Source organism: Balaenoptera musculus, chromosome 13 (assembly GCF_009873245.2).
Source record: "Balaenoptera musculus isolate JJ_BM4_2016_0621 chromosome 13, mBalMus1.pri.v3, whole genome shotgun sequence".
NCBI lineage: Eukaryota > Metazoa > Chordata > Mammalia > Artiodactyla > Balaenopteridae > Balaenoptera > Balaenoptera musculus.
This window is the reverse complement of record NC_045797.1, coordinates 50,129,568-50,152,559: the sequence shown is the minus strand read 5'-3', so window position 1 is coordinate 50,152,559 and position 22,992 is coordinate 50,129,568. Positions and strand designations below refer to the sequence as shown.

Below are 22,992 nucleotides of genomic sequence, written 5' to 3'. Positions count from 1 at the left end.
TGCGCGGGCCTCTCACTATCGCGGCCTCTCTTGTTGCGGAGCACAGGCTCCAGACGCGCAGGTTCAGTAGTTGTGGCTCACGGGCCTAGTTGCTCCGCGGCATGTGGGATCTTCCCAGACCAGGGCTCGAACCCGTGTCCCCTGCATTGGCAGGCAGATTCTCAACCACTGCGCCACCAGGGAAGCCCTACAGCACTTAATTTGATTAATTAACTAAAAATTTATTGAGTGCCTTCTCTATCCATAGCATTGATCTTTCATTGTAGGCAGGAGATACAAGGAAGTATACTGTAGTCTCTACTGTGAAGGACAGTTTAATTGGCAGATGGGACTTCAGTATAGAAATCATACATAAATTAGTAAACGTAAAATGTACTGCTTTAAAAAGTAAAATTAAAACTGAACAGTTTAAATAAGAGATGTCTTGTTACTAGCAAGTGCCCAGGGAACTGAGGGCAAGGTCACTGTGGACCATAGGGTCACTATAGAGAGTGGTTAGGGAAAATTTATGGAAGAAGTAGGACCAGAGTAGGAGGTAGGCTCAAGAAGAACAGTTGGGGTTTGGTTGGTCAAAATGAGAAAAGGCTGTGTTTTCAGAGTAAAGGTAAAGCTAATCAAAAGGTTACAACACAATGAAAAATGAGGTTTGAAAGGACTAAGAGGGTTTCTGAGTTGGGATTCAGAGGACCATTTCTCTACTGAATGGAACAAAAGTGCATGGCACAGCTGCTGGAAATAGGCTATGTCACCTTCTGGAGAATTCTTCTGTCCTAGTGGAGACTTCAGGGCAATTGTTTCTCAGTTACATCCACATCCACTGGAGTCTCCACACTAGTCTCCTAGAGGCATTAGTGACCATCGGTAACTTTCTGAAACAAACACTGCATTTGCCTCCCACTGCGGTGAATGCTGGTGAGGAGAAAGATAAGATTGTAAAAGGCCAGACTGGTCACAGGGGTATCCGCATTTTACAAGATGTTGGTCAGTAATGCAGAGATGTGGCAATAGTGATGCTGAAATGCAGGAAGATGCCAAATGCCAAGTGCAGGTAACAAGGCAGTGGAGTAGGCCAAGCTTATCCTTTTCTACCTACCAAATAATAGAAAGGGATATTCGATAAATATTTCTAAAAGCTGCATTTTCTGTTGAATGTTTCCATTGAAACTGTGTTTGAATTGTTATCAATTTAGCAAACAATATTTTCCAAAGGAAAATTGAAATCATTTTTCATTATAATCAGATTAAGTTCCAAACAGCAGTAATTTGAAAAATTTAATTTTGCTTTTATGACACAGTAGGCTGTTCAGTTTGCTTTATGTAGCTTATAAGTGTGCCTTAAAAATTAAAGGTGAGTTTTGTTTGTTTGTTTGTTTGAAAACTGATGTAGTTCTGGTCCTACAGAAAATTGTCAGTTCAGCAGATTTCAAGCTTCATCCCTAGTCCTTGAGGCAGTCATTAGCAGCTTCTAAATACCACACAAAGAAGATCAGAGAGCAAAGTTAGAACAGGGGTCTGAAATGAAACCTAAAGACCGAAGTAGTATCACTGTCCTTTGGCTATATGGATTTGAAAGTATTTTTTGAATTCTCTTACCTAGGTAGCACATTATCCAAGAATATGTTGATATTGCTTAAAAGGTAAAATACTACGCAATGGAAGTCAACATTAAAGTGGTATTTATTTCTCTCTTCTGAACTTCTAGAGCAGAGTGTAAAGAGCCTAATAGCAAATATTTTAGTCTTGGGGCCATATGGTTTCTGTTGCATCTACTCATCTCTGTCATTGCCACACAAAAACAATCATAGATAATTCATAAATATTCAAATATTCCTACTCTTTTGGCATAGAAAAAGGTCATTTCTGTTCTCAGGAGACAGATGTGAGCTATGCAGAACTAGAAGTAGTTTTGTTTTTTAAGCTCATAGATAAAATTGTCCCATTCATTTAGTTTCTCAGAGAAGAACCTGGTCTTTCATGGTCTCTGTACTGAGTCCTCAGAAAATTAGTCTGTAACCCTTTTTGCTTCAGCTACACTGGGCTGGTATATTTATATTTATACATGCTCTGTGTTGTGCTTGCTGATAACTACAGAAGGTTTATCTTTCAAAACCCTGCTGGTGGTGGTGATATAGATGTATACCTAAGTAGAAATTCATCAAGCTGTATACTTTCTGTTTTGTATATTTTATTTACAATAAAGTTAGACCTCAATTTTTAAAAAAAACTGTGAAAGAAGCCCAAGTCCTACCTCTTCAAAGGCTTCTGCCACCTCTCCAGCCCACTACTTTTCTCATTTATATGTAGCTTTATAAAATAGTAGCCAGTATTGTCTAATGACATTATGCCTGGAGTCAAAACTGCTGGTGTCTGAATCTCAGCATTGCCACTGAACTTCTCTGTACCTTGGTTTCATCTGTAAAATGGCGATAATTATAGCACCTATTTCATAGGGTTGTGAGGATTAATGAGGTAGCGTATGTAAAGTATTTAGGACAGTGCCTGGTATGTAACGAGCATTCAAATGCTAGCTGCTATTATTATCAGTTTCTATATTGAGCTTGCTTCTTAGTTGCTTTTGTACACTGCTTCCGCTGATGCCTGATTAAAAGTTCTCCATTCCTGAGGCTATTGTGGGTGATGATATTTGCATGACTAACATTAGGCAAAGTGTACTGCTGGGTATGTTGATGCCCTATACTTTGATTTTCTGTAGAATTCTTATTCCATAATCAGTCCAGTTGTATGTATTTTACAGATGAATGGTGTGTCAGAGTTTCAAGGAAAATGACATACTCAGTACCCTATTATCTATTGCATTAGTTTTTATTTAGGGAGGTGATTGGTTTCATAGAAAGAACCATGTACAGGAAGTCGAGAGACCTGGATTTTAGTCTCAATTTTGCATTGATTAGTCTTCTGTCATTGGGCAGCTCAGCCTCTGTGTCCTTATTTGTAAAATGACAGACTGATGATCTCTACTATTCTCTTCTGGGCTACTATTCTTGTTCTCATATATATGTGAGCAGATAGTTACTCAGCGTACTGATTCCTGTAAAGTTATGGTAAGTGATTTCCTTGCTATAAGTGATTGCTTTATATTAAAAATTAATTATTACTTCCTCTGTTTTCAGCTTCGGGCTCAGAATCAGGTCTTGAAAAAAGGTGTCGTGGATGAACAAGCGAATTCTGCTGCTTTAAAGGTAGGCTACAGGATATTTTGTGTTGTGAGGGTTAGGTTAGTGTTTGGTGAAGCTCACAGCAGGGAATTCAGCTCATTTTCTGGGTTAAATTCCCAACTCTGACAGTGACTCACTAGGAATAGGGGAGGGTAATAGAGTTTTTTTGTGTTTAACTTTCCTACTTGCTTAGGTATGAATGTGATGTGCTTTGACTTCCTTAGGTAGAAATTACAAAAATGTATTATTGGACTGTATGTAATGCATTTCTCTCATACCTTGCTTCTCTCATAGCTAAATTCATCAGGATTAATGGGGCTTCTTATCTGGCTTCATCTGATAGCACTCTGTGGGGCTGTGTCATACTCATGTTTATATCCCCAGCATTCAGCCGATGGTTGTCCCCTACTAAATGGATTTGAAAGTGTGACTCATTTAGTCCATTAATCTTGCTTTGAGGTCGAGCTGTTTAATAGTAATAACCTGTGTTAATGAGGACTGTTTGAGTGATACTTCTTACCATCAGCACCTTTAACTGAGAGGAGATATGTGGTGGGAGTTGCAGGAATACGTTTCTACCTCATTTTAGTAGGCATATAATAAGTACTGCTTAGTGATAGATTTAATTGGAAAAATTAATTCTAGGATATGGATTCCTTCTTGGCCAAGTTTCAGTTAAATATACTGCCTACCTCATTCTTTCGCTCTCTCCCTTGCTCCCTCTTTAGAGAAAAGGGCTTAAGATTCCCTTTACTCTTCTCTCTTTCTGGAGTAGGCCCCAACCAGTGACATATCCTGAGAATTTCCACTCAGGTCTCCAAGACCCAGAGCTATGTCCTTTCACTTGGCTGGTGTTGGACCCTCCACTAGAGAAATCTGTCTCTTGAGGGCGCTCCCTCCTCAGGTGCTGTGCCACAGACTCAGGGCTGAGATAGTTCAGAGCATCTTACCCATACTCCCAAAGCTCTCTGCGCCCAAGCTGAGATGATTAAAAATAAGCTTTAAAGTCAGGATATGTTAGCCAAGTTATTATTTTGCCTAAATCACTGAAGAAATGATTATTATCTCTCCTCATGATGTTTAAAATCTATGACTGGGGAAGGTATTTCCTAGCTCGTCTTAGTAGTCCACTCTGGTGTTTGACACCCTCCTGTTGCTGGTTGTGTTCAATTAACTCTGTGATAGTGGCTGTGGTGGCAACAGCAGGCTCTATTTATTGAGCACCCACTGTGTGTCAGGCATTACACTAGCACATTACATCCATTATCTCAGTTTTCACAACAGCTCTGTGAGGGCAGACACCACTATTATCGTCCTCATTGCAGAAACTAGGGTTTACAGAGAGGTTGGGGTGGATGTCTTCTGAAATTAATGATTGGTTAATGGAGTTGGAACATTAGTCAACTAGTGATTAACTGATTATAAGGATGTAAAGAAATTACTTTATGTTTTACTATTCGTCACAGTGGTCATTAAAATTACGGTGAGAATGACAGTTTGTCAGTTTGCTCAGTGGGAATGTTAGGATGTCTCTGTTAGAGTAGGCATTTGATTATATTGGGTTTGTCTCTTCAATGAGTTGTTAGATACAGTAAGCATTCATTGATTTGGATTTCTATAATTTGAAATATATAGTAATTTGGACATGGGCTGGGCCTAAGTTTACCATTGAACTTCAAGTAAAAATTAAGGACTTACTAAACAAACAACAGAAAAGGAAAATGTTTTTCTCTTTAATGAAAACATATTCTATCCCTCTAGCCGTGCCCTCAACATGCAAATAATGTCAATAGATTGCAGACACCAGCCTCTGGTTTTTAGTTTGCTGTTTCAATATCTTTAAATCCCCTATTCATTAAAACTTGACCTCTTAGCTTTATAGCGGTTTTTCAATGAAAGTAATAAAAGTACAGATCTTTCAATATACGGTAGTATATGGCCATCTGTGTTTGAGTACCAGTGAACACAAAGTTGTCAGAACGTCGTAAGGAAAATATAGTTAGAATGATTTTTTTTTTTTTTTTTTTTTTGCCGTGCCGCGTGGCATGTGGGATCTTAGTTCCCCGACCAGGGATCGAACCCATGCCCCCTGCATTGGAAGCACGGAGTCTTAACCACTGGACTGCCAGGGAAGCCCCAGAATAATATTTTTTTTAAAAAATAGAGTGAAACTAAATATTTCTCTTGTTTCCCATTTTCTTACCCTGTCATGGTATAAACAGTACAGAATGGTCAGTAGAAGATGTGTTGTTTAGATTTTAGATTTTGTTTCTATTTTCACTTTAAAGCATCTGAAACTATTCTTGTGTTAGGATAATACTGATTTTTATCTTTGACAAATCAGAATAATTTAAAGTGTATTAAAAAAACTTCATTTCGACTGACTTAAATTCAAGGAGGATTTATAGGAAATAGTGAATACAAATTTATTTCTTCTATTCTTGCTTACTGAAGGGCATCATCAGTGAGTCTGAGGTTCTCTTTGAACTTTCAAGTTTATAAAATTGTAGCCTCAGACTTTGTGTCTCCTCACTGCCAGACACAAGTATAACAACATTATATAACAACACGTAGTTGTGGATATTTTACTCTTAAGTCGATGACTGTTACTTCAGTATATATACGCTTTTAGTTTTATTTTTAAATATGCTTGGTTTGGCCAGAAAATGATTTTGTCACAAAACAGAGCTAAAAACATAGGAACTGTAATGATAAACATACAACTTGAATTCCTTAAAGCAAGAGGTTTTGATTATATTTTGGTGAAAGAAAAATATATTTTTTTCATTATTTTTAAATGTTAAGGCTAAATTACAAGGAATCGTCTGTTTTCACTTTGATGTAGGAACAACTGAAAATGAAGGATCAATCACTGAGAAAACTGCAGCAGGAAATGGACAGTTTGACATTTCGAAATCTGCAGCTTGCCAAGAGGGTAGAGCTACTTCAAGATGAACTGGCTCTTAGTGAACCCCGAGGCAAGAAAAACAAGGTAGGTCAAGTAAAAGCAAGTTGGTGTGACCTTGTCATTAGGTACAGACATCTCCAGGCCATCCTGGTTTTAACAGAAGACCTCACCTCCAAATACTCTGAAGTTCCATTATTACACCTGGATATTGGGTCAAGAAAGCAGACATTTATTATTAATATATACCAAGTATTAGAGGCATTTTCATATGGAAGTAAGTTTTCAAGAATTTATTAGGAGCCAACATGCACATAGTTGATTTAGTGACTGAGAAAAGTGAAGGGAGTATCTCATATTGGTCAAAATTATTGATATTTTTTAGTTATACTGAGTTGCCATTAACCCAAGGTAGGGCAGATAGAATGAGAAATATTGTCAAAGTGTAACTGCTGTCTGTGAAAGTAGCAGTTGAAGTACTCATACAGTAGGCTTGTAAGTTTGTTGCAGATGTATTTTCTTCGGGTGTTTAGTCTTAGGAGTTCAATTTGGTATTCTTGTCCTGAGATGTAAATATAATTTTTTCCCTTCTGGTTTTATGTAGTGAGGTGAGATTCTGATTACTCTAAGATGGATGGTCCAGTACTTTTGATCATTCTGTGATTTAGAAGTTGCTTCTTTTTTAAGGGCAGGAGCTAGTGATTGAGTCTTTAGAAGTCTTGTATGTTTGTAGAACAGCACCCCACAAATGTGTGGATTGAGGCAATAATAATAGAATGGTTGGAGGGAAGAAGGCCCGCAGTAACTCTGAAGCCGCATGGTGTGGAGGGAAGAGTGCCGGCTTTGCAGTTGAGCCCAGGCTTGAATTCTTTGTCTGCCATTTATAGTTCTATGACTTTAGGCAAATTTTTTAGCCTTGCAACCTCAGTTGTGGGGAAGATACTCTCAGGTTTGTTGTCAGGATTAAATGGGATCATGTAAAAGTACCCAGGACTGTATATGCCATATGATGGGCAGTTGACATAATTATGTGTTAGTACATTTCCATATGCATTTCCCCTACATGGAAGAATTCTCTAGAGTGGTAATTTTCAAATAAATGGGGAAGAGAGAGGGCAAAACAGATACGTATTAGAATCACTTGGGAAACTGTCAAAATACACATGCTCTGGAAATTCTGAAAGACCCTTGGGGAGGGAGTAACCATCTGTATTTCAAACATGCTCCCCAGGTTAGTGAGATCCTCTCCCAGGGCTGTTTTAGCAGAGATTTGGGTATAATTACTTCTGAATTAATTTTAATAAGAGCTTTCCACATTTGGAAGCACTAAGCACCCAGAATATGTCATTCAACAGTGTTCCTTGTGTGCACATACCTCTTGTGTTCGCATTTAATGTTTATTTGTTTGTCTGTTTGTTACATAGCTGCTCCATTTTCAAAGGGCTTTCTAATCACTGGTTCACAATGGATCAGTAAATGACTTCATTTTAAGTGAGGAGTGAAGCACAAGAAAGGCAGAGGAGGGTGGTGACTGATGTCTGAACAGTTTCATTGTTAGGCTGTCCCTTGAATAGTCTCACTTCTGTGTGTATTTCATGAAAACAGATGTTCATTATTGGCTCTTAAATAATGCTGTTCTATGTAGAAAAAGTTAATATTGGTAAAAAGGCAAAAGGCAGGTATTTTTCATAATCTTTGAGCTTTTTCCTTCTGTTTATTTATAATAGCTTTATCTTATGTTTTTTTAAATTAGAAATTTATGTGAACTTCTGTATAAATGTGTTTTTGTGAATGCTGTTAATTTCTTAAAGGAGTTTTAGCAACTCAGACTCATGGAATTGGTAAAACTGTCATTTCCCAAACCAAAAGATCAATTGAAATGATATTTATTAGCATATTTGTATTGCTAGCTTTCTGGGTCTGCTCTGTCTTCCAACAGAACTACTCCTGAATTCATCTGCAAAGAATAGTGAGCCTTATCTGTTATTTTCTCTCTCTTTTTAAAGCTTTCCTGCTCATTGCAATATTTGCAGTTCCAACTTGTGTCACATAGGAAAAGTTAAATGATGGACTGTATACCTTTTGCAGGATTGTTTGAGAATGGTGAACACGTAGAAGAGACAAGCTACTAAGGTGATAGAGAATCTGTGTACCTTAGGATGTTTCTCTAAAGGATGAAAGTTATGTGGACATAACTTATTCTTTCCATCAGAAAAGTGGAGAATCTTCTTCTCAGTTGAGTCAAGAGCAGAAGAGTGTCTTTGATGAAGACCTGCAAAAGAAGATAGAAGAGAATGAACGGTTGCACATACAAGTGAGAAAATCTTTCTGTTTTTCCATATGAATTTAAAAATGGGTTGTATGATCTGCAATGTGGAAAAACCAGTGCAAGATAGAGTGTTTTGTGTATGGGTGGGTGTTTTAATGTTTCCTGTGGTCCTTAGGTACATACATCACTGTCATTCATTCATTTCTTAGATCTCATTCATGTTTTAATACGGATGTGTGCTTTGAATATGCACTTGTTCAGAGGACAGCAGAATAACTTCATAAGTTAACAATAAAGAAGTATACTGGGCACTCTTCATTTTATATAGGAGATGGTTGGATGGATCATTTAGATGGGGGCTTATCAATAAGTAGTGTTTGCTTTTTAATTTATGACAGCTTAGTTGGTTTTTATCTGTTTCCCTGTTAGTCTGTAAGGTCTCATTAGGGTATAGACCATGTCGGTTTTGTCTGCCCAGCCTCAGGACAGGGCCTCACTCATGGCAGGCCCTCAAATATTTATGGAATGTTGAGTAATCAGTGTCTGCTCCAAACCATTCAGCATATTTTTAAGAGTCATAGGGTAGTGTATTCAACTATGCCTCCTGATTTTTTGTGTGAAATGGTGAGCATAGTCAAACAGTGGAAAATAAATATGTATTCTCAGTCTTTGAAAATGTTTACAAACTGAACTTTTGACTTCATGAATTTTGTGTTAAGTATTCATAATTCTTAATTACTACTGGCTTCTCATTAAGGAAAGGAGCCTTACCTGCTTCAGGAGTAACATCTGTTTGATTTTTGATTATTTAATTGCAGAAGTCAGCCTAACAGAAAAGTTATACCCTGGTCAGTTGAGTTCTCTGTGTGCCAGAAATGGTTTGAAATAGAAATCCATGAGCCTGAGAGGAAGGAGGTACAGGCTTTGGAGTCAGTCTGTGACTGTGAGACATTTGACAAGTTAGGTCATCCCTTGAAGCTTCTGTTTCCCTGTCTGTAAAGGAGGGATTGCAAGTACACCACCTCTGACCTGCCGCGAGGCTCCACCGAGCTCATGCCTGTGTGGTTTTGCACAGTCAGCATATGGAACCTTATGGAAGTTGCTCAGTGATTAGTCGCTGCAGTTGTTTTCTCTTCATTTATATATATTGGGATGTTGTGAGAAGACACCATGCTCTTTTCTTTTCAGTTTTTTGAAGCCGATGAGCAGCACAAGCACGTGGAAGCAGAGCTCAGGAGTCGGCTGGCCACTCTGGAGATGGAAACGGCCCAGCACCAAGCTGTGGTCGATGGCCTGACCCGGAAGTACATGGAAACCATCGAGAAGCTGCAGAACGACAAGGCTAAACTAGAGGTAAGATCCGCTGTTGGGGAGAGCACATGAAAAAATAGTCCAGGCTTTTGGAAATCATCCGCCTGCTCTGTAGAACAGAAGTTAGCCGTTCAAGGCAGGACTGCTGCCTGCAGCGTCTCCTCAGCGAGCTCACATCTGTGGCCTGAGCCGTCCGCTCTTCTTTTTTTTTTTTTTGACAGACCAATATGCATATAATTTTGGTTAGTTATATTTGTCACACCACATTTCTAGCAAATTGAACACAATTTCAAGTAAATAGCTATATAAAATTTATAGGGGAAAACCAGAAAATAAAAAAAAGAGTAGAAAAATTTTTTCTCTACCTGCAGGATTTCAAAATGGAAAGCCAAACAATATAGTTTGGCATAGTTTATTTTTTAAATTTTTTTATTTTTTAAAATTTTACTGGAGTGTAGTTGATTTACAATGTTGTGTTAGTTTCAGGTATACAGCAAAATGATTCAGTTACACATACACATATATTCATTCTTTTTCAGATTTTTTTTCCCATCTAGGTTTCTTACAGAATATTGAGTAGAGTTCCCTGTGCTTTTTTTTCCTTCTAAAATTCAGGTAAAATCTCAGACTCTAGAAAAGGAGGCCAAGGAATGTCGACTTCGGACAGAAGAATGGTATGTGGAAACGTGAATTCCAAGGGGCCCTGAAGTGAGAATAAGAAGACCCGAGTTTTGGTGTAGTAGCTCGTCTGTCTTAATTTTCTCGCATTTTCAATGAGACAGGAGTAGATCATCTCCAGGGTCCTTTTCAGTTCTGTTATCTCTGGGACCTTATGAATTCTTTGTAGAGTGGCCTGTGCGTTAGTCCTCAGCCTGCAGATGTTTTGGACTGTGGCAGATGGCATTCTGGGGCTCCAGTACTGAGGACTGGATCCTTTCTGTTTTAGACTGCTCTAAAGAGAAGGCCTTCTGAGAGTCCCAGGCAGGAAAACTGACTAATGATCATGGTGTCAACCTTTTAATGGTACATTTTAAATAAAATGAGGTTATGTAATCTATTGATAATTTGGAGATATTTACATCTTAAAATATTACTTATCTCTAGGTAGTAAGAGCATGCACCAACATTTATTTGATAAATGACATATTTTAGGTTTTAATAGGATCAATCAAGTGAATTTTTTCAGTTTAGTTGCATTGAACATGCATGGTGTATCTATGCTCTTAATTGAATCAAAACCAAAAATGATCAGATTTTGAGCTCAAGGAAAAAATAAACGCTTTAATACTTTAAAAACGTTTACCATAATACTTGGACAAATATTTATGTGTTGTAAAGAGAAAATTTATGAGTTTGAAATGGCTCTAAGATTATTTTGAGCTTGGGGAGAGAGATAAACTTAAAATTGTATAAGATATTGGGACGTGATAAATTCTTTGAAACTTCCAGTCATTCAGCAGGAGTCTCAGGAGCTTTAGAATCAAGGCTTAGTATTTTTCTTATCTTCATTTTTTTTTAACAACTCTCTACTACCAAGGGTATCCCAGATGTCAGGTACCATCCTCTGAAAGCCTGATACCAGCTGTTGAGGTAACAAGCAAATGATGATCTACTGTCTATTGATAATGTGGTTTTGTATTTTTTCTTTCAGCCAGTTACAGTTAAAGAATCTTCATGAAGATTTGTCAAGTAGATTAGAGGAATCCTTATCAATCATCAGTGAAAAAGTACCTTTTAATGATACAAGTAGGTATTATGTACAGTTTTCCATTATTTGCAACTCTGAACCTCTTTATGATAGCTAACTAATTAAAATAATTTGTAATCTATTTGGCAGAAAATCTCATTGGCCTAACAGAGGGTTGCTTTCTTTTTGTCCTTTTGATCAGCTTTGGCCTTCATGTTTCATAGGGAGATTTTAATTTGTCACATAACTATTCTGAAGCTAGGCTTCTTGGAAAAAACCCAAAGCCACATTTTTTAATTGCATGTATTTAACATATCCCAAGGTGAAAACCAACCTGCACATAAAGTACCTGAATATTTGTACAAGAAAATTTGATCATGGTGGGCAGCAAGGTGGGAGAGGAGTAAGGGGATGGGTGGGAGATGAATCTTCTTAGCCTGGTATCTCCTGCCCTTTGAACAATCCCCAGAGATAGTTAGGGAGTTGACTTGGGTAAGCCCTGCTTCCTGCTCATCCTGGCAATGGTCTGGTAATTTACACAGCCAAGAGCAACAAAAAGAAGTTAAAAAAAGAAAAATCAACTTACATATATAACAGATGCCAAATTTGTAACCTTTAGACAGGTATTAAATCTAAACCTTGAAGACAAAGAAAACAATTTTTTGATGCAGAAACTTAAATTTAAATTAGTACACATTCCCTTTTTTACAATTATATGATTGAAATTAATTTTTGACTTCTTCTCAATTTTTCTTAGGGAAGACCTAAAAAAAGAGGGAAGAAAAGACACCAAAGAAAAATAGCAGTTTGCTCTAACACTGAAATCAGCATATGTCATTATTATATCAAAAACCTAAATTCATCTGAAAACAACACCTGTTACTGCTTTCTACATTAATGTAAATAGCACCAGCGTACTTTGATCCACTAGACTTAAAACCTTGGCATTTCATTTTCCCCTTAATCCTTAGTCATGAGGTTCTAATCATTTCCTTCTGAATCTCTTTGGGTTTATCCTTTCTTTTCCAATACTAGTTGTCACCCTATTTTAGGTTCTTACCATGTCACAAGTAGGTTACTACTTTTAGTTCCGAAATATTTAGAGATTATTTACTGAAAGTCTAAATGGGTGGGGAGCACAGGATATGCAAAAACGTATAAGACAAAAATCTCTACCTACCCTCAAGGAATTTATAGTCCAGTAGGGGAGAAACAAGATAGAGAAATATCTAAAATATAAGCTAAGCTATTCCATGAAGAACCTCTTGGGGTTTCCGAGTAAGGATGATTACTACTGGTGGGGTTGTTTGGGGAAGCCTTTTGGAAAAAGTGTGCTTTGAGCTGGGCCAGGATGCAAAAGTAGGTTTTATTGGTCAGAGAGGTGAGGGAGAACGAGCCAGGGAATTGCATGGAGTGTGGTATGTAAGATAAAGGTGCTGTCAGGGCCTGACAGCAGTAATTAGCTAAGTATGACTGGAGGCTAGAGTGGGTGGGATGTGGAGGCCAATGATGGGTAAGTTCTGAAAGGGAGGGTGGGGCTGGACCCTCAAGTTCTGGGCAAAGGACTTGGGACTTAATTTTGCAAGGCAGTAGGTTGTTGCAGAAGCTTTTGGGGATGTCTTGGTGAAGTTTGTGCACTCACAGAGTTAATCTGGCAACAGAGTGTAGACTACCCAGGAATGGGAGAAGGGGGCTGATGCTGTTGTGATGGTAGTCCTGATGTGCTGTGATGGGGGCGGGAGCCTGAGTTGTCAGGGAGATGCAAGGAGGCAAGGGAGCAAGAGGAGGCAGTGTGGTGCAATTGACGGAAATCAAAGAGGCAGACGGGGAGCAGGTTTATGGGAAAGATGTTGAGGGTAACTTTGCTGTGGCTTAATATTCTAACAGATTGGTGTGCATCTCTTTACCTACTGGTGTGTACATTTGTGAATAAAAGCCTAGATCTGGGGAGAGAAACTGATGTTGACCCAACTGGGATGGATGAACCCCCCTGTTGGGAGTGGTGGGAATGAGGGGTACAGAGTACAAAGAGGCCTGTGTGGAGTGCACCGCAGTGATCAGGAAGGGAAGGGGCTGAGGGGGAGAGAAGCTGGGAAATGGGGTGAGCATTTATTATTTCTCAGTTAAGCTCTTTTTTCGTCAATGTAAAATGACTTAACGAACAGCCATTTTTGTTTTGTAGAATATAGTCGGTATAACGCTCTGAACGTTCCAGTCCACAATAGGAGACATCAGGTAAAGATGAAGTTTTTATTTTCAGTGATGTGTGTGTCAGACTTTTCAGAAACACCAGTTAGTTGTTTGGGCCCCTGTTTAGTGCACCAAACCATTGCGTTTAACTTTACTTTCTTTTCTCACACATTCTTAAAAATTGTGTAACTCGCTGTTTTTTGAATTTGTAAATAATATAGATTTTTGCCGTCTCTTGTCCGATAACATTAGAACTGAATTGTGGGATGCACTGATTTTTGAGTCATACCTTTCTTTTAGGTTTTGCACTTAAACAGTCTAGGTTAAGTGGAGAGGTATATTTACCAAAACTGGCGGCTTTCTATTGTAATTTACTTAGATGGTAATATTAAAATCTAAGTGGGAGCAAATGAATTTAAATTAAGGAATAATTATACTAGAGTTCAAATGTTTCTCCAAAAGCAGACTTAACAAAGTTGTTTGGGAATTATAACTTGATAGCTGACTTTAACTGTATCCTTTTCATTTTAAAGCTGAAGATGCGGGATATCGCTGGGCAGGCCCTGGCTTTTGTTCAAGATCTTGTCAAGGGTCTTCTGAACTTTCACACCTATACAGAACAGAGGATTCAGATTTTTCCTGTTGATTCTGCCATTGACACTATATCTCCATTGAATCAGAAGGTACATTTAACTCAGGATACCTTTTGTTTGCCCTGAACAAATGTGGAGACTTGTTACTAATTATCAGACCACTTCTGTGCCTCCGCCAAGTACTGTGGAGGACGTGGGAAAAGCTACAAGTCGTAGTCTTTACCCTCAAGATAAAATACAGCAAACGTGGGGATTCTTAAGAAATGAAATAGTAAGGGAGTTGTTAAAGACCTTAGTGTGAGTGAGTGGTATGGGCAGTAAGTGATATGAGGTCATCAAGGAGGGGAGATTGCTGTCCGTGGTAGTGTCTGGAAAGGTTCTTTGGTGATTTAACTGGACTTCGAAAAATGAGCATGATTTGCATAGGAGGAGCGAAGCGGGGTGGGTATTTTTTCCCCGCAGAAGAGGGAAAGACATGAGCAAAACCATGGAGTAGGAAACCATAGGGAGTAGGCACATAGTCACATACCACCACTTTTGCCATATCGTGCTGGTAACACAGACTGGCCCTGACACAGTGTGCGAGGGTGTTACTCAGAGCCAAGAATAGCAGGAGGTGGGGATTATTGGGGCCATCTTGAAGGGAGGAAATTAGGGGGCTTGCAATAGATGAACTCTAAGTGCCCCATACTGTGGTGTCTGAAGTGAGTCATGCCACTCTCTACTTACCTGATTCTTCTCATCAGCTTTTTTTTGGTGTCTGTGTGTGCATCATGCAGTATTTCCAGGGTTTGAATAGTGTTTATGTCCACAGATCCTATTAGTATAGCAAAGGCTTAGATTCTGGAGTCATACTTCTGGGGTGGCAGCCCAGTTCTGCCACTTTCTATGTCCCCTTGGTCAGTTTATTTAACCTCTCTGTGCATCTTGAAAATGGAGGATAAAGTACTTACCCCACAGGTAGGTATGTTTGAGGATTTAATGAGATTATACGTGTACAGTCCTAAGAACAGTGCTTGGCACATAGTAAGTACTCAGTAAAGGCTAGCTCTTACCATCGTCATCATGCTGCCGTACTCATAGGAAGCCCTCAGCAGATGCTTGCTTTTCATCAGTTTTCATCTGACTCCACAAATCTTTTGAAGTTCATAAAAATTAAACTTTGGGCCTTTGAAATGCTCTTTAATATCACCGTGGGAAAAAACTTTCAGATGACCTCGGTAAGGAAAATGGAACTGCAGCATTTTAATGTAGTTATATTTTCTTTTATACTTCCTATAATATAAAAACATTTTTTTCCACTGATTCTTTGTCCATTATTTTATTTTATTTACTTTTACTTTTAATTAATTATTTATTTATTTGTTTGTTTGGTTTTTGGGGTTTTTTGGCCACACCGCCTGGCTTGCGGGATCTTAGTTCCTCAACCAGGGATTGAAGCCGGACCCCAGCAGTGAAAGCGCTGAGTCTTAACTGCTGGATGACCAGGGAATTCCAGCCATTACTTTATTTTAGCTTGTTGCCATATTATGCCCACACAGCGAGAATCAAATATGTTAATCTTAACAGAAACATTTCATTACTTTGAAGAATTCATATTTTTCTCAATATTTTACCCTTGGTGCTTTGGCCTCTGAAAGGCCCTATGTGATTTTCTATTAAGTCTGTATTACTGAAGATTCAGAAACCATTTGTTAAAAGATGACCAAAGCGTTTAGACTTGTTCATAGAATCATAGAGTAGACATTTATACCTGAGCTTAGAGTTCAATTTATTTACAGCTGTAAAGATCGAAGCCCAGAGAGACTGAATTTCCCAGGGCCATATATCTGTGTAGTTTGCACTAGGACCAATTGAATCACCTATCTGCAAAATGAGACCTTACATTTCTATACTGAGAAAACGAAATTTAAGCCATTATACAGTATTTAGAAAACTGAGATATTTCACAAGTGAAAAATTAACTTCTTGCTTCTCAATTGTCTAAATGCCTGGGGGATCTTTTTCTGAATCTATTCTTCATACTGAATTAGTCCTTTGTAAATATTACAGTATCCATGACAGTTATAAAAGTTTTTATATTCTCATTTTGATGATAATTACATTACTGGAATTTGTTAACCTTGAACATTGTATACAGTGAAAATAAGAAACTGTACTTAAAAGTCTTTTGCTTCTAAAAAATGAGTTAAATTAAATGAGTTATATAACGCAAAAATCTGTCATACAGTTTTGATTATCAAATCTTTTTTTTTTTTTAACTGGGACCCCTATGAAGAAGCAGTTGTTTAGAGAAGAAGGCCTGTCGGTGCTGTGTTGTAAATTGTATCCCCTCCCCATTTGCTTCATGCCTGGTCATTAATTATGTCATCCCTCTTCTAGTTCCTCATTTTGCAGTGGAATGGGGATTTGGGGATAATATCTAGGATTTTAGAGGGGAGCTCTGTGTAAAAGCCTGATTTCCCAAAAAAAGTTTGCAGAAGAATTTAGGTTTAAAACTCAGCGAGTCCATTTATGAATGTTTTGCTATTCTTTTTTTTCCAGTGATTTAACTCACAATTCTTTCCCTTCTATTTAGTTCTCACAGTATCTTCATGAAAATGCATCCTATGTCCGCCCTCTTGAGGAAGGAATGCTTCATTTATTTGAAAGTATTACTGAGGATACTGTGACTGTCCTGGTAATTTTCTTCTATGTTTTACTTCTGGAAATGGGAGCTCTTCTTTTTCAAATGACACTATTAACCTTGAAATTTTTTCTTTTCCAGGAGACAACTGTGAAATTGAAAACTTTTTCAGAGCATTTAACCTCTTACATATGTTTTCTTAGGAAGATTCTTCCTTATCAGTTAAAAAGGTACTTACCCTCTGGGCCAGGGAGCTTGGGGAATTGTGAGGTGTCATCTGAGCTGTGCTGGAGTTAATAAAGTAATAACATGTGCTTCTTGTGATCTGCCTGACCTTTCTGCACCACAACCAATTTGGACTTCTGTGTAAAAGGAAAGTCATGGTTTGAGCAGCACAAACATATATGTAAGAAAATTGAATTGTAGTTTGTCAGCTAGGGTTTTTTCTGTATTCTGTACTGAGATTACTACTATAACCACATAATGCAATATGAACGAGTATTTTTAATGATTGGGAATGACACATTTATTGAAGGAAATATTTCATTTTGGGGTATTTTTTATCCTTTTACTATAAACATCTAGATGGGGGTTATAATAGTTAACCTCTACATTGCAATTTATAATCCTTAGGTTTCTTTGAAATAGTATATTGTTTTTATTATTGGTGATTTATTTAAGTTATAAAGTAAAAACTTTGTTTACATACTTAAGCCCTCATAGGATATGTCGTTAAGTAACCTTAAATGTTCCATCTTAAACATTTCTGGAAAGGCAAGAGAAAATAATTTATGTAATTGGAAATTTGAGAATACTGCTTGTACATTTTGATACTTTTGGTCTAAAACTAACCAAGAGTCCTAATTCATCTAAATCTTTTCATCCTAAGATTTAGTCTTTAAAAAAAGTAATCAAAGAATAATACAACTGGAACATAGGAGAAATAAGAGCATATATGTAGTATAGTATATTGCAAAATAAGGTTTAGGAAATACGTAGATGAATAACTTACAGATGTTGAAAATATACAAGTAATTATAGTTTTTAAGTCCTTGTAAAACTAAAGTAGTAGGTTTTAGCTTTTCAATAATATGAAATTTTATTATTAAAAAATTAATGTGTTAAGAGCCATCTTATTTCCTAATTCTAACCTAACAAGGTATTTCAGTAACTGAATTCTATGATTTGTGCACATGACAGAATTTTAGGAATCAGGGAATTATGACAAACTAATAAGTGTGAATTACAGTTTCATTCAGATCCTTAAATGTTTTCTTTAGTTCAGTATAATTAAAGTTTTTTTGAAAATTGACTCTGGAAGTTTAACACTAAATTGAATACACTTTATTGATTTGACTTATGTTGAAAAGACTCTAAGAACCATTGCAAAACTTCTAATTGCCAAACATCTGCTCTTCTTATCATCCTGTGACTTCCCCTTCTCCAGGCTCCTATCCCATTCCTTACCTCAGGATGGCATATATAAGCCTCAGTTGCCCCACTTGCCCTTGAGTCTCAGTGTCTTTGTGGACTCCCCTACATATGTAATTAAATTTGTTTTTCTTGTATTAAAAAAAAAAAAAAGAACCATTGCAAAAGTGGTATTTACTACTTGAAACAGTTAAGCATTGTTATTTTATCTTAATTTATTTTTTCACTATTACATTTTTAGAAACACTGGATAAGTCCTTTCTTGATTTAAGATTCCTATTCTTGGAATGTTCTGTTCCATATGCCTTCAGCCCTATCTTATCAGGTATTCATGTTTTTAGGCAATTTTTTGGTCATTGGTTTAAATACCACTTTAGTTGACAAGATGACATGTTCATTAGTAGTAAATGGGCTTAGTACTGAATGAAGCTGTTTGCTATAAATAAGTAGAAGAGGAGAAGAGGCAAGGTCGAGGGAATGGATATGATTATCATTCTGTGCAAATAACTTTCGTAGCTTTGTGTAAAAAGCATTTTACTTGATTACTGCACATTTTAAATAAACACTCTTAAGAGTCAATGTAGTTTTTTTTTAACCTTATAATTAAGTTTTCCAAAGCATCATTTAAAATTGAAAATGGTAAAATGTATTTTATGAATGTTAAGCATTTATTTTTGTATTGAGCCTATAGATTGTTTTTTCCAATCTGTTTGACTTTTGAACCAACATACACTGAAAAAGGTTTCTCAGTGATTTTCTCTCCTAGTTCCTGTGTAATTAATTCTCTTTAGGAATTCAGTCTATGAAATATTTTTCTCCTGAAAATATTTTTAAGGGAAACATGTTTTTGCTGCTCTCAGGATGGAAAGATAATGGGCACCTCCCTTTATTTTTTCTTCCATTTAGTCGTCTTTTGCTGCATTGGCATTTGCAGCAAGCAGGTGTATGTATTATGGTATAAAAAATGGAACCTTGTAAATGAGATCAAATTCCTTTTTTCGGTAAATTCTCTCTTCGGATATAGATGTTTGAGAATTTAGATGGTTTCTTATAGCTAGTTGAAAATCGTTCAGGATGCTTGCTTTTATAAAATCTGCCCTTTCTTAGCTTAGAAGAAGAATGTGAAGCTTCCCTTTGCACGTCTGCATTACGAGCCAGGAATCTAGAGCTGTCCCAGGACATGAAAAAGATGACAGCTGTGTTTGAGAAGCTGCAGACTTACATTGGTCTTCTCGCCTTGCCAAGTAAGCGTGTTTGTTACTCATGGTTCAACTTGAAGAACTTAGAGTACAAGAAGCTTGAGGAGGGAGGTGGTTTGGCGTGTCGGAGTGAGAAGAGCCTAGGACCCGGGGTCAGAAAAACTTGAATTCAAATCCTCCAGCTCCTTGTACATTTATGGTCTTGGGCAAATCACTTCTCTGCTTCTGTTTTCCCACTTATGAAATGGAGGTAAATGTGATTATTAAGTTAAATTAAGAATGTACAATATCAGGCATCGAAGACATACATTAAATATTAAATCTCTTTCTCTCCTTCCTCTTTTTTAAATGGAGAGGGGCAAAGCGTAAGAATTCGTAGCAACTTTCCAACAAGTAGCATAGGGGAAGGTTAATAGTAAAAATGCTATTTTTAGCAGAACTGTATCATAACAAAGCCCCAAAATGTAAAGGTTGACGGTCTTGGGGGAAAAAATTGCTGTGTGTTGCCCTTTGGTTTAATTTGAAAAAAGTATTTTCAGGTCATTGAATGGACCTCAGTTTAAATGATGTTTGTAAGAAAACCATGATTTTTGTAGTAGTGATTTGATTATTTGTTTTTTGTAACAGCTTAAATGTGATGTAATTTACATACCATACAATTTACCCATTTAAAGTGTACAGTTCGGTAGTTTTTACTATAGTCACAGACATGTGCATCAACACTACAGTCAGTTTTAGAATATTTTCATCACCTTAAGAAGAAACCTTGTATACTTTAGCTATCACCCTCTTATTCCACTGTTCTGTCCCCGCCCAGTACTAAGCAACCACTAATCTACTTTCTGTTTATAGATTTGCCTGTTCTGAACATTTCATATAAATGGAATCATACAATCTGTGGTCTTTTGTTTGGTCTTTTGTGACTGCTTTCTTTCACTTAGCATAATATTTTCAAGATTCATCCAAGTTGTAGCATGTATAGGTATTTCATTCCTTTTTATTGCAGAATAATATTCCATTGGATGGTTATATCACATTTTATTTATCTACCTATCAGTTGATGGACATTTGGGTTGTTTCCACCTTTTGGCTATTGTGAATAATGATGCTATAGATATTTGTGAACAAGTTTTTGAGTAGACATATCTTTTCATTTCTCTTGGGTATATAGCTCAGAGTGGAATTGCTGGGTCATATGGTAACTTTATGTTTAATTGTTGGGGGAACTGCTAGCTTGTATTCCAAGGCATGTGTACCATTTTATATTCCCACCAGCAGCAGGGTTCCAATTTTTCCACATCCACACCAACACTTATTATGTGAATTTTTAAAAAATTTCTTCTTTTGTTTAAATTGAAGTATAGTTGTTTTACAACATTGTGTTAGTTTCAAGTGTACAGCATGTGTGTGTGTGTGTGTATCCATCCTTTTTTTTGACTCTTTTCCATTATTGGTTATTATAAGATATTGAATATAGTCCCTGTGCTATACAGTAAATCCTAGTTGTTTACTTTATATATAGTGGTGTGTATCAGTTAATTCCATACTCCTAATTTATCCCTCCCCCGCTTCCCTTTTGATAACCATAAGTTTGTTTTCTATGTCTGTGAGTCTATTTCTGTTTTATAAATGAGTTCATTTGTATTATTTTTTAGATTCCACATATAAGTGATGTCATATAATATTTATCCTTCTCTGTCTGACTTACTTCATTTAGTATAATAATCTCTATGTTCATCTGTGTTGCTGCAAATGGCATTATTTCATTCTTTTTTATGGCTGAGTAATATTCCATTGTATAAATATACCACATCTTCTTTATCCATTCGTCTGTCAATGGACACTTAGGTTGCTTCCATGTGTTTGCTATTGTAAATAGTGCCGCTGTTAACATTGGGGTGCATGTATCTTTTTGAGTTAGAGTTTTTGTCTTTTCCATATATATGCCCAGGAGTGGGATCACTGGAGCATTCCATAGTGGCTGTACCAATCTATATTCCCACCAATAGTGTAGGAGGGTTCCCTTTTCTCCACACCCTCTTCAGCATTTATTATTTGTAGACTTTTTTTTTTTTTTTTTAGTTTATTTATCTATTTAATTTTGGCTGTGTTGGGTCTTCGTTTCTGTGTGAGAGCTTTCTCTAGTTGCGGCAAGCGGGGGCCACTCTTCATCGCGGTGCGCGGGCCTCTCATTGTCACAGCCTCTCTTGTTGCGGAGCACAAGCTCCAGACGCGCAGGCTCAGTAGTTGTGGCTCACGGGCCTAGTTGCTCCGCGGCATGTGGGATCTTCCCAGACCAGGGCTTGAACCCGTGTCCCCTGCATTAGCAGGCAGATTCTCAACCACTGCGCCACCAGGGAAGCCCTATTTGTAGACTTTTTGATGATGACCATTATGACCAGTGTGAGGTGATAGCTCATTGTAGTTTTGATTTGCATTTCTCTAATAATTAGCAGTGTGGAGCATCTTTTCATGTGCATGTTGGCCATCTGTGTGTCTTCTTTGGAGAAATGTCTGTTTTGGTCTTCTACCCATTGTTTTTTTGGCCGTGCCACGCGGCTTGCGGGACCTTAGTTCCCCCATCAGTGGGTTGAACCCGCGCCCTCGGCAGTGAAAGCACAGAGTCCTAACCACTGGACTGCCAGGGAATTCCCTTTACCCATTTTTTTTATTGGGTTGTTTGTGTTTTTGATATTGAGCTGTAGGAGCAGTTTGTATATTTTGGAAATTAAGCCCTTGTTGGTTGCATCTTTTGCAAATATTTTCTCCCAGTCTGTAGGTTGTCCTCATTTTGTTTATGGTTTCCTTTCCTGTTCAAAAGCTTATAAATTTGATTAGGTCCCATTTGTTTATTTTTGCTTTTATTTCTTTTGCCTTGGGAGACTGATCTAAGAAAATATTGCTACGATGTATGTCAAAGAATGTTTTGCCTGTGTTCTCTTTTAGGAGTTTTATGGTGTCATGTCTTATATTTAAGTCTTTAAGCCATTTTGAGTTTATTTTTGTGTATGGTGTAAGGGAGTGTTCTAACTTCATTAATTTATACGTAGCTGTCCAGCTTTCCCATACCACTTGCCGAAAAGACTGTCTTTTCCCCATTGTATATTATTGCCTCCTTTGTTGAAGATTAATGCACTGTAGGTGTGTGGGTTTATTTCTGGGCTCTCTATTCTGTTCCATTGATTCATATGTCTGTTTTTGTGCGGTACCATGCTGTTTTGATTATGATAGCTTTGTATTATTATCTGAAGTCTGGAAGGGTTATGCCTCTAGCTTTGTTTTTTTTCCTTGGGATTGCTTTGGCAATTCTGGATATTTTGTGGTTCCATATAAACTTTAAGATTATTCTAGTTTTGTGAAAAGTGTCATGGGTAATTTGATAGGGCTTGCATTAAATCTGTAGATTCCTTTGGCTAGTATGGGCATTTTAACAATATTATTTCTTCCAGTCCAAGAGCATGAGGTAACTTTCCGTTTTCTTGAATAATCTTTGATTTCCTTTATCAATGTTTAATAGTTCTCAGTGTATAAGTCTTTCACCACCTTGGTTAGGCTTATTCCTAGGATTTTTTTTTTTTTTGATATGATTTTAAACAAAATTGTTT

The 22,992-nt window shown here is 37.3% G+C and overlaps 1 protein-coding gene across 1 annotated transcript in view; it reads left to right on the top strand.

The window, feature by feature from the left end:
- Positions 1-22,992, top strand: part of PPP1R21 (protein phosphatase 1 regulatory subunit 21) — a 62,045-nt gene that overhangs the window by 5,729 nt on the left and 33,324 nt on the right. Inside the window, exons 2-12 of the mRNA XM_036873851.1 lie at positions 3,132-3,200; positions 6,022-6,168; positions 8,294-8,395; positions 9,539-9,703; positions 10,277-10,335; positions 11,313-11,407; positions 13,531-13,583; positions 14,072-14,221; positions 16,710-16,811; positions 16,899-16,987; positions 19,296-19,432. Coding sequence (XP_036729746.1) covers positions 3,132-3,200; positions 6,022-6,168; positions 8,294-8,395; positions 9,539-9,703; positions 10,277-10,335; positions 11,313-11,407; positions 13,531-13,583; positions 14,072-14,221; positions 16,710-16,811; positions 16,899-16,987; positions 19,296-19,432 — 1,168 coding nt within the window. The remainder of the gene's footprint in view (positions 1-3,131; positions 3,201-6,021; positions 6,169-8,293; positions 8,396-9,538; positions 9,704-10,276; positions 10,336-11,312; positions 11,408-13,530; positions 13,584-14,071; positions 14,222-16,709; positions 16,812-16,898; positions 16,988-19,295; positions 19,433-22,992) is intronic.